At 36.6% G+C, this 12,295-nt stretch overlaps 1 protein-coding gene across 1 annotated transcript; it reads right to left on the bottom strand.

Moving 5' to 3' along the window:
* Positions 1-692: 692 nt before the first annotated feature.
* Positions 693-11,473, bottom strand: ak3 (adenylate kinase 3). Its single transcript, XM_028462873.1, has 5 exons — positions 11,096-11,473; positions 6,097-6,216; positions 5,739-5,911; positions 3,644-3,762; positions 693-1,916 (listed from the first exon to the last, which is right to left on the bottom strand). Exons 1-5 carry the CDS (start codon positions 11,241-11,243, stop codon positions 1,808-1,810), a joined length of 669 nt encoding a protein of 222 aa, XP_028318674.1. The 5' UTR covers positions 11,244-11,473; the 3' UTR covers positions 693-1,807.
* Positions 11,474-12,295: the final 822 nt, after the last annotated feature.

Raw genomic sequence — 12,295 nt, forward strand, 5'->3', positions numbered from 1 at the left:
TGTGCCTGTGATTAATGCACGTGTCTAAATATTTAAATACCTTAAAAAAAAAAATCTTCATCTTTTAGAGTTGAGGTAATAACTGTGGGTGGTAATCACATATATATTATTATGAAGTTCACAAAGATCGATTATTTAATTGTAAAACAAGCCAGGTGATGGCGTGGATATTTCTATTATAGAATACAATGTTGAAGGTGCTCTGAGGTGTCTGATAATTCAGCAGCTGACTGATGTTAAATTAAATGAAAGATTAACAATCGAATTGATATGGTTAATAATCAAAAATCGGTTAAATAACCGTAATCTGTCCCCAGACTGGTTCAATAGCACAATATGCAAAACGGTATCATCACCTTACACTTTCAGCACAACCAAAATAGTTAACTGCATACTTTCCCTACCTCTTTCACGGTCCCACCCAAACTCCCTCTCCCCTGTTCCTTTCCCCCTCACCGAAGTGTAACACTGCCCTTTCTTTTTATATTCTCCCTTTAATAAAGTTTTTGTTACCCTTCCTTAGGGAGGGACTGGTGATGGTCACAATTATGCAATGAAATACATGTATTTAACCAACCCTAGTAATAACCTCAAAATTCATTATAATACATAATTGAATCTGCTTTTGTCACGTTATCGAGTGTCCAACTTTTTGGAGTTGGGTTTGTGTGGGAAAAAAAAACTCTGCTTTGTTCTGGTGAAAGGGAGAAGTTTATTGTAGCACACATGAATCCCAGGTCTTTGTGACAGGTTTTTTTTTTTTTTTTTTGTAAAAAGGAGTTATGCAGTTAAAACTGTAAAAAAAAAAAAAAAAAAAACATATACAATAACATCAAACATTATGGTTGAATCTGTACAGTTTTCAAGGTTGGTTAGCATTCTGATTAGTCAAGCAAAAAAATAAAACATTACTATGCAAAACAAGGTAATGCATATTTTAAGTTCAGATTTTTCAAATGTCTTTGAAAGGCATCAAACCTGATCATATTAAGACTTGAGGTGACAAAGTGAACAATAACAGACATAGTATAAGACATGTGGCCTTTGCATTCTAAATGTTGGGGTCCGTGAACGCAGCAAAAGGCACTTGAGTGAAAAGTGAATTTACAGACATTCAAAGAGTACATTACATTTCCCTTTCCTCTATCATACAGCATAAAAGGCCGATCGCCATAAGACGAAGCTGTGCTCTCATCACAAATGATCTGTAAAGTCTAAAAGTGTGCTTGCATTTTAAGCTCAGCTAAAAATCATTGCGTGCAACACCACACGAAACGCTTAAAAATCCCACATATTCCCATACGTTACAAATGATCTCCATAATATTATCGTGATGTTATGTGACTGAATGTGTCACAGTGAGAAAGGCACGATGAAATGATGATTGTTAAAGAACTAACGTTTGACAGATTGTTCACACGCTGTAGGAATGGAGAAGCTGCATTCACCACTCGCACCTTTCTTCCACAAGGTAAACTCAGTTCGCTCACATCTGCTTTCTTACACAAAGAATACACATACACATTATGGCCACTGAAAAGCACCAATAGTATGCACCAACTTAAGAGACAACCACAGCTTGAATTGCAAAAATCATTCATGCTGATTCTGCCTGAATACACAGTGCGTCACAGTTGGAGTGCAGGACAGAAAAAGCTAGATTTAATCATTAACTATAATCACTGGTGATTTTATGGCTGATCAGTATATTAATAAAAAGTAAAGGGCTCCCCTTCAAACAGACGTGGTGTTCTGCTGACTGGACGGAGCACATGGAGTGATTCAGCTGGTAAACGTCAGGCTTGCTTTACTTTGTCTGATTTAATGTGGAGAATTTTGCATGGAGAAACGCCTCAACGTGGGGCCAGATCTTGTTTGTTTCTGTTCCTGAAAATGTCTCCAGCACTCCTTTACTCCTGGCAAGGTAGAAAACATATTCATTATCATTCTTTGGTACAGAGGTTGTTAAGACATTTGATTTTTACATTTAAAATGCACCTCATAGCAGGACAAAAAAAAAATGGTTGCACTATTTGCCATATTTTGCTGAGACAGGAGTGGTTATAACTTATGTGCGCAGTAGGTTGAGATTGCAGGCTGTGGCCGCTCTGATGCGCAACAAGAAGACCTCACTATAACAGCTTCACACACATCCAAAGAAGCTCAAACACACATCCTTGCGTTGTCCACAGTAACAGATAAAATGATATTGTTGAAAATGTAGAGAAAAATCCTACAAAAACTTAAATAAAGAGGAAAATCAATGAAGTCAGGTGGGACTTAATGTAAACACTGCACTGCTAACAACAACTTGGCATCACATCTAGCTGTACATAGCTACTGATTTCGCAAATAAACGTGCACAAAAATGTACATTTTATGTTCTGAATCTGTACATTTCCAGTACAGGTACCCTTTAAAGCAGAACTAAGCAACTTGCGCTTAGCGCTCCTACTAAAGGTCCCTTTTGGTTATGTCACTGTCGTAAAAACTCTGCACCCCCCGCCGCCTGCCCCACCCTACAGCTACATGCGCACCTTTGCTCTCCCAAGACGGAAGCAACCGATCACTGAAAAATCCTAATACAATAGTGACACGAAAGGTGCTTTCACACATTCGAGGGCAGTGCCCCCCCCAGCTGACCTACTGTGCCCCTCCACTCTTCCCACTACAGGGGGAGCTTTTTATTAACCAAAGATATCTGATTGGCTATCGCAACTGACCGCGTCCATTCACTGACAGCAGACGGGAGTCTGCTCCATAGATATAATACACTGTGGTGTAATTGTTTTACATTTGTGCTATTGAACGTACCCTAGAGCTGCTGTTAGGATCATCCAATAGAATGTGTATATGTCTATGGCCTGCTCTGTTGATTCACGTGACGTCACTCACTTTGCTGCATCACAGCAAAGCGAGAACGCTAAATTCAGATGGAGGGCAGGACGTGAAGTTTGAGAGTCTGCCGTCTGAAATAATCAAAATGCCCATGTTTTGCAGAGTTTACGGCTGCTCAAATCGTTCTAACTGAGAAAAGGGAAAGATATTTGATAGAGTACTGAAAGTTGTCATTCGCAAAGGTGAGAAATGTAAAAAGCTCACAGAACGCCGTAAAAAGTGAACTTCAAACCACTGCCGAGGGGTTTTTTGTACCCCCCGTAGTTTTCTTAATGCCCCCCATTTAATAAATAAATGAATAAATAAATAAATAAAAATAAAACATAGCAATGTGTTTATACAAGAAAGGGTTAAACCCATGTACATTTTCGATGTACAAAACAGGGGACGGGACCTAGATAAGCAAACTGCTCCTCTCGTCTCCTTTTTCGGCATGAACAAAAACAAAAAATGTAAAAAAAAGTGAATGTAACCATGTCGGAAATAAACTGAATAAATAAAAATAAATAGATACCGCCTGGTGCTGACTCTGCCTCACAGGGACTATGAGAATGATTTATTAAGGCGAAAAAGTTAGTTAGATCTGCTTTAAGGTGTGATGCTGTTAAAATGCTCGGTGAAAAAATGCATAACTTGTAAATCCATTTGATATTTAATCAATCTAAAAAAAGCCCTGGCTATGTAATAGTTGCACTAACAGAGTACGGTACATTTATAGTCAGATAAGGAGGATTTAAAACACTACCTGTAATATTCTAAGACTGGCTCTGTCTGGGTTTCGTATGACTTCAGTCTCCTTATCACAGTCTCAGGTTTGTCATCGTCCCTCTGCACCAAAGGTTCACCTGTGTTGTCATCAAAACCCTGCACAACAGAGAGAGAGAGAGAGACAAGAAGGGGTTATTAAAATTAGTCACTTTTATTCAAATTTTATTGTCATTATAGCTGTAAATTTTATTTCATTTCATTCTGGTTTTGTGTAAACATTTCTTGTTTGACCTTTGAGTATGTCTTGAATATATATATATATATTTTTTTTCATTAAGTATCCTTATTCAGATTATTATTTTATTTTTATTTCAGTGATGCTGATAAACTGTTTTAAATGTATGTTGTCTTTACATTCAAAATGCATCATCTGCTTTTTCTTTTTGAAATGTTTGTGTCACGTCAGCAGCAGCTACATTTATTTTTATTTTTTTAATGTCAGCAGCAGCTGTGTGACCACCAGGATCAGCGCTTCAGACTGATTATATATCCATCTTAAAGGGACACTCAACCCACATTACAAAGGCAGCTCAACAGAAAGGCAATTATTATTTTGAATGAAAATCTTACTAGTGGGTTTTGAAGCACTTTTAAGCTCCTGGACATGATCATTTGTATGAGACAAAGACACAGTTTAGGCCTCACAGATCAATAAATCAAAGATCATTTGCGCAAAAAAAAAAAGATAAAAAAAGGTTGAAATTGAGATAAGAATAAAGCAAAAACACTTTTCTGAATCTGTCTCCAGGAATCCACATCCCACAATGCAACGCGCAAAACTTCTGTGTTTGTGAATATAAAAACAAACATTTGAGCGGTAATTTCAATCTTTTTTCAAGCAATTGATTTTCAATGCAATAATCAATGTGGCCAATATTATGTCACACACACACACACTATTCCCTACGACACTTGTAGACGTCGGCATGTTTGACAAACAGTGGATAGTGATTGCTCAATGAAGTGCTCCATTCACGTAACTCCAACTTTTTTTATGAGGTCAAAGGCAAGAAACTGGATGATATGTAACTAAGCACTAAAACATTGAATTTAGAAGCTATTTTATTGTAGGGCAATATTGGGAGCGACATTACAAAGAGTAGCGCTGATAAGACGAAACCATGATATGTGAAGGTGTAATAGTACAGTAGGACCTTAATCCTGTCTGTCGGCCATTAATAAACTGAAACACTATACCAGGGGTCTGTAACCTTTACTCTCAAAAGAGCGATTTTGCCTCATCTCACCTGGATTAAAGTCCTTCCGGAGCCGAAAAAAATGATCTTCTCAATGAAGACAATACAGTGTATTAAATTCTATACAGTTAAATTTATATAGAATAATGTTTGATTTAATTTGATTTATTTATTTTGATCATGTAAATGGCAACCTAAAATCTGTTTAAAATAAAATAACATCGAGAAAAAACAACAAAACAATATCTCAGTTTACATGAACGACATGTTATATAAAGAAGATACATATATATTTTTAGTTCATGTATTTGAAGGGCTACAAAAAGTAACTTGAATTTGATAACACATGATCGTGTCAGTCAACACATGCTAATTGCTCATTTTTTGTCACAGCATGCATATTTAGACGGTAGTCACGGCACATTGGCGGTTAAATGAATCTGTTCCCACACAATAAAAATCACTATTTTCTTCTAAAATAGTGTTTTGTTTTTGTTGGTTTAGTTATCTTTCCGAGGATTTAAAACTTAAGGTTAGCCGCAGATGCAGGAAAGTTGATGATCTGTAGTCGTTGCAGGAGGTGAAGTAGGAAGGTGCTGAGTCATTGCACAGTGTGATTTATTTTTAGATTGGTAAATTGTTATATCATGGTTTTATTTGGTGTCAATGGCATTAATCATGAATAGACTCTGTAAGAAAATAGCAACTCTTAATTTCATTTTTTTTAAAGCTATAGGGAGCCATTCCAAAAGAGTCAAAGAGCCACATGAGGCTCCAGAGCCGCAGGTTGCAGACCCCTGCACTAGACAAAGGAAAAGGTTTTTTTTTAGCCGCTTACAGACGGTAATAGCATATATAATGAGGGAGAGCATTTACCTGTACTTTGGGTGGATTGAAATCAGTGTTGTAGACTCTTCCACTGGGGAGGTGTGTCCATCGAGAGGTCAACCTTTCTTGTATGGTCCTGAAAGGTACATCGAGGTTGATCACCGTATCTATGATGAAAGCATCATCGAGAGCCTCTGCCTGGCAGACGGTGCGAGGAAAACCTGGAAAAGTAAAGGAGAATTACGGTAATACAATAAAAGGTCAAGCTTCCTCACAAATGAATGGACATCGGAGAAATAACGGACTCACATTCTGCCGATTGATCACTCTGATGTGTTTAACAACAACAACAAAAAAACACTGAAAAAGCATTCCAATATAAAGATATTAAGTTTAGAGCTCCTACCATCCAGCAGCCAACTGTTCTGGTCCATTGTTCGTAGATGTTTCAGGATCAGACGAGAAATGACGTCGTCAGGCACCAGCTGACCTTGGTCAATGCAAGCTTTCGTCAGCAGGCCCAGTTCTGACACACACACAAAGACGGAGGGAGAGAGACACAGGAGAACTTTTATTATTACACTATATAGATAAATAAAACACTTGTGAATGCTTGAAAAAACATCTCATTCATTTCCAATTTGAATATTACAAGACAAAAAAGCTGCATTGAGCCAGTCTAATAAAGCCTGGCGCTGCTCAAGGTCCCACTATATTTTATTATCACTGACTAATGATTGAAAAACATACTAAAACATACTCAAATCAATGTGCAAGTTTTTACGCAAACTTAGGATTACTTTTGAAGACTTCTGACTCGTCATTTCCTTTTCCAATCTTTTATGTCCCGTGTACCCACTTTGCATTTTTGTCAAATCATGTGGACCCCCTCTTCATATCATAAGTACCCTCTCCATAATTTCATATGCTTTTTCATTTATGGAACAGCAGACTCTACTGAACCCCTAACTGTGTTTCAAACATTGGTTCCCTAAGGCCAAATCTACAAATTCAAAACAATACGTGGTATTTAAAGTGGAATCTATTTAAAGAAAAACAACAACAAAAAAACACTTGTATGTGATTACTTCAATAGTACGTAAATAAGGTCTCTTTGGTCAAATGTAGCCAATTATTGTCTCCTATTGTCAGAAGTATGATAAAATGGCCTCTACAGCATAAAATAATCAATGGTCATACAGCTCCAGGTGGTCACACACAGCTTCTACTCCATGGTTGAATGGGTGAACAGACCGGTGTCTGTGTTGACGGCCTGACGTCATCGTCAACAAACACTCTGATTGGCTTTCGTAACAGTCGCAGGAGTTCAATATTTTCAACTCTTGCGAATGTGCGGATATGCGTAAAATCTTGAGCGCGTTCGCACGACCAACGCACTGGAAAGATTTCCCACCTGGGACGCATCTGTCAATTGACTTTGTATGTAATCTAGACTTACGGACATTACGTGACGTATCTGGTGTGAACGCAGCATTATGCTGCAACAAAAAGTGGAACAAACTGCCAGCAGAGCTGAAATCAGCATCCAATGTGAAGATTTATAAATTAAAGTTAAAGGCACTCTTTTTCTCTGCTGTGTATAATTGAGAGAGAGAGTTTTGGTCCTGTTGTTGTTGATGTAATGTGTTTGTTGATGATTTTAAATGTTTTTTGCTGCCGATTTTAATGTTGTTATAGATGTTAAGCTGTTGAATGTTTTCTGTTGCACTTTTTGATCATGTAAAGCACATTGAGTTGCCTTGTGTATGAAATGCGCTATACAAATAAATTGGCCTTGCCTTGCCTTACCCCCTGCAATGTGCTCCTGTACCCCTAGAGGTACATGTACCCCTGTTTGGGAACCACTGCTCTACGTGTAATTGGAAGAAAAAAATTCCAGCAATACAGCAGAGGAATTTCCTAACCTAGCCTTCGCAGAAATGAGCTGACTGTGCCAAAACATTTCTTGGAAGTTCACGCAGAAGGAAACAAAGGGTAAAGCCTGAAGACTGTAGAATGTAGAATGGGCTGCTACGTTCTGCTAATCTGTATCGTAGATCTTGTTAAGGGAGCAAAGAAACGGCGGCGGGAACTGGCAAAGTGACAAAACTGGAGGTTTACTAGCAGAGAATCTGTGACCTAATAACTGCCTTGGTGAAAATATAACCACGTGCCTTTGAATTACCAGCAAATCCATGCAGGCATTAAAAAGAGTGTGATCAAGTTTTTAAGGGTAAACTGTGTTCTACCTTAGTTTAAAGTAAGTTAATCTTATCAGTGAAAGTGATTCAGTCACAGAGAAAAGGGGTCAAAAGTTAAAATTAAAGGACTTCTTCAGAAAATGCAATCAGGAAAAAACAATAAAGACTTCATTGAATCCTAATCTGCTTACAAGTGCTATGATTTGTACTAGATCAATTAATCAGTGCCACCAATTAATCGATCTGTAATTAAAGTTCCTTTTATTTTAATGTATTAGTGTTCTGCTTCTCTGTCTTGAATCATATATTGAGTATTTTAAGAATGTGTGTTCATGTACAGTATATATTCTGTATACATCAATGTTCTAATTAGGGATGTCCAGATACAACTTTTTTATTTCCGATATGATACCGATATTGCAGCCTTGCGTATCGACTGACAGCGATATTAATCTGACATCAGCATGAATCATACATTTAAACTCTTTTTTTTTTTTTTTTAATAAAAAAATAATAATTACTTATTTTGTAGTGTGGAATGCTAGAAAAGGTTTGATTAAGTGATGTCACTCAAACAGAGAACAATAGTCAGCAACAGTAGGTGTGAGAAAAACTGACCAATTTATTATTAACCAATTGGTTACATAAGTTTTAACCTTCAACATAATATCTACAGTATTCTACAATTGAATAAAATAAAGAAAAAATGAATAAAAAAAAAAAAAAAAATATCGGTCAATCCGAAAATTTTAATTTGAATCCGATATTCGTTTTCAGGCTAATATCGGCCCGATATCCAATATCAATATCGGATCGGGACACCCCTAGTTCTTATTTCATATATTGGCTGATATATATTGGTTATAAAAATCGGTTGTGTTCTAACTTGGACACTTTAATTTGGTTGCATTTAACTTTGCAATTGAAAGTAACATTTGTAGACATTACTTTCTGTAATGCCAGACTAATATAGTATCTGTATGTGTTGTGGTGTCTTATTGACTCAAGCTTGCGTGCTAACATAAGCTTTTTTTTTTTTTTTCGGTCTGTTGGTGATTTAACACCACTTTGTAACAGCAGGTTGTGTGGTGAGTCGATCGCATGAGTTCTCTTTCAAACGAAGATATTGATTTGCATTGTTGACTCATCACCACTGATCAACACAAAGAGGTAAACATAGTTGTATAGAACTTGATTTTTTTTCCTCTGTATGATTCCATCTGCAAACTGCCTAACTGTGCATGATTATATATATATTTTTATAGTGAATACATTTTTATATAATACAAGCCACTGAAATGATGCAAACGTATTGTAGACAGGTAATAAAATGTGTTCTAATACTAAAAAGATAACAAATCTACATTGTTTTATGTATGTTTAGAGTAATTTTGTGTATTTATGTAGTTTTGTGTATATTTGTTGTCTCCATGCACTTTTGACATCATTTTGCATGTTTTTGTTGTCATTGTGTTTGTTGTTTTTAGAGTAATTTTGTGTATTATATATATATATATATATATATATATATATATATATATATATATATTGTGATTTCTTGGGTGCCGATTTTAAATTGATGTTTTTATTTAAAAAGTCAATTTCAAAATTTTTTTTTTTTATATTTAATTAATATATTTGTGTATTTGTGCAATATTTCAGTGGTTGCAATGCTTTCAATGTGTTGCAATGGTTACTTGATGCACTTGATTTTATGATGGCAGTGTGTAATGCCTGCAATATTTATGTATGCACAGGCATTTTGTTTTCATATAATCTGTTCAGATCAGTGTTTAAACTGACACAATAGGAGAATTTTTTTTCTTTTCTTATTTTTGTGCATTGTCAGTAACTCAGGGTTCTTTATGCTTAATGTTTCTCACTTACAGTTGTTACAGTGCCGTCATTATGTTGTCATGGTTACTTTGAGACTTCTACACAGTAGTTTCAGTGAACAGAAACATGTTACACTTTATTTTATGATGGCAGTGTGTAACACTGCATTTTCTTTTTTTCAGTGAAAATGTGCTCAAAAAAAACCCCCACTAATAATGAATACTAAATAGGATGTTTTGATGCAAATAGTTTTGTCCTCTCAATGATCAATATCTTGTGATGAACATATACAGCAACTTGATTTTTCATCTCTACGTTTCATTTTGATATTAACTGGGTAGAATATCGCGATATATTGCGATATCGCATCGTGACCCAAGCATTGTGATATGTATCGTATTGCAACATCCTTGCCAATACTCACCCTAATAGTTGTTGTATAGAATTTGATTTTTACTGGCTAACTTTGCATGATTATATATATATTTTTAAAGTGAATAAATTTTTATATAATACAAGCCACTGAAATGTTGCAAATGTAATGTAGACAGGTAATAAAATATGTTCTAATACTAAAAAGATAACAAATCTACATGGTTTCATGTATGTTTAGAGTAATTATGTGTATTTATGTGGTTTTGTGTATATTTATTGTTTCTTTATGCACTTTTGACATCATTTTGTATGTTTTTGTGGTCATCGTGTTCTGTGATTTTAGAGTAATGTTGTGTATTTATGTGTTTTTTTGTGTCAGTGTTAAATCAGATCAGTTAAGTTTAGAAAAAAAAAAACACTTTTCCTGATGCCTGTGTTTTTATAGCTCAATACATCTGTAATAACACTTCTCATGTGGCTCCTCCTCTGAAGGATCTAAAGTTCACAGTTTACACCACCTTTACCAACACCTGATCTTCATTAAAGGTGTGACTGAACAGTATTTGGCCCTCCTTCCAAGGTCCAGGAAATGCTCAGGCAAGTGTTTGCAGTGTAAACATAAAATAGTAACTTCTTCTCTAACTAGGTCACACAGAATGTCCTTGGCTGCAGAGGGAATTCATTCTAGCTTTCTGGTTTTTCTGTGCATGGTGCATGCAGCAGCAAGATAAGGAGTGACTGTTTAAGGAGTGGTGACCTTCTCCACAGACAGCATTATTGCTGCATTTTTACCCACAGTTTGCAGCAACTTCTACTAAGTTAACAGCATATTTTACACGTGTTATTTCTTAGGTTTTATGGGTTTTTTCCCTCTCATAGACACAGACTGAATAAATACCTGAGTGGATTACTGAGCTGCTTACATGGGCATGATTATTATTATTATTATTATTATTATTTTTTTTTGTTTTTTTTTTTTTTGTTTCTTCTTACCAGTTTGTGACTTGATGTTGGCTCTCAATATGTCCCCACTGGAAAGATGTTGAAGTACAAAAGTTTTGGTGATGCGCGCAGACACAGTTCCTTTCCCCGAGCCTGGAGCTCCCATGATCACAGCACGGATAACTCTTTGGAGAACCATTGCAGCTAAAATATATATAAATAAATAAATAAATACGGAGAGAAAAAAAAAGAAAGAAAGAAAGAAAGAAAACAAGACGTCAGTCGATGTATTTGTGTCTAAAGTCTGTCGGATGCTGCTGTGGGTCCCGATCGCAGCAGGTTCGCGCTGCGACTCCTTCCTCGATCGCGACGTAACAAAAGAGTGTGCGCGTGTTTATGAGGCCAGTTCGGGATCCTCGGACTGAGACTCTGGTGTTTTCTTGAGCTGAGGAAACAGAAAAAGGAGGAGGAGGAGGAGGAGGAGAATGAGGAAGATGAGAGTTACGTGCAGAAGGAGGGACATTGGAGCTCGAGGAGGAAGGGGAGGGGTCCGAAAACAACGTGCTCCAGCAGGACCTACGCATGAGCCAAACCGTCAACGTGATGACGCAGAGGTTGGCCCCACGTACTTCTGCGTGGAGGGAACGCCTCTCTATGCGATTGGCCGCCCTGCCGCTAGGGGGTTGTGGCTGTTTGTTGTTGTTACAAATGAGCATTAAGAAGCCCTTGTTTATCTTCCGGTCACAGGAAAATGTTTCATGTTTTTTAAGCATCTTAAAATGTAATTTATTTCTGAATTATTACTTACATACTGTACCTAACCATGTGTGTGTTTTTTTTTTCGACACAAACATTAAAACAAAGGTTTCAAAACGTGCACTTTATTTTTCACAATAAACTTAGGAAACTCGAAAACAAAGTATAAAAGTGTGTCGAGCGGACTGTTCCGGTCAACATTCATCGAGTGTTTGTAACTTTGAAATTGTTCAATAAAAAATAAATAAAATTAAAAAAAAGGGGGGGGGGGGGTTATTTTATTTATTTTTATTTTTTTTTTAAATAGCATGGTCCATGACCATGCTGGCTTTTGCCATTTCACCAAACTCCTCACAGCTTAAATCTCTCCTGACAGTGTTTAGCTTAAGGTGCACGTCCTCATAAGACCCACGAGATCGATCACAGATTTTATGATTAGAGAGTGACGGAGCATGCACTCCAGGACGTGACGTCATCTGCTACTGAGCAGTGAAA

The sequence above is a fragment of the Gouania willdenowi genome, chromosome 12 (assembly GCF_900634775.1).
Source record: "Gouania willdenowi chromosome 12, fGouWil2.1, whole genome shotgun sequence".
Lineage (NCBI taxonomy): Eukaryota > Metazoa > Chordata > Actinopteri > Blenniiformes > Gobiesocidae > Gouania > Gouania willdenowi.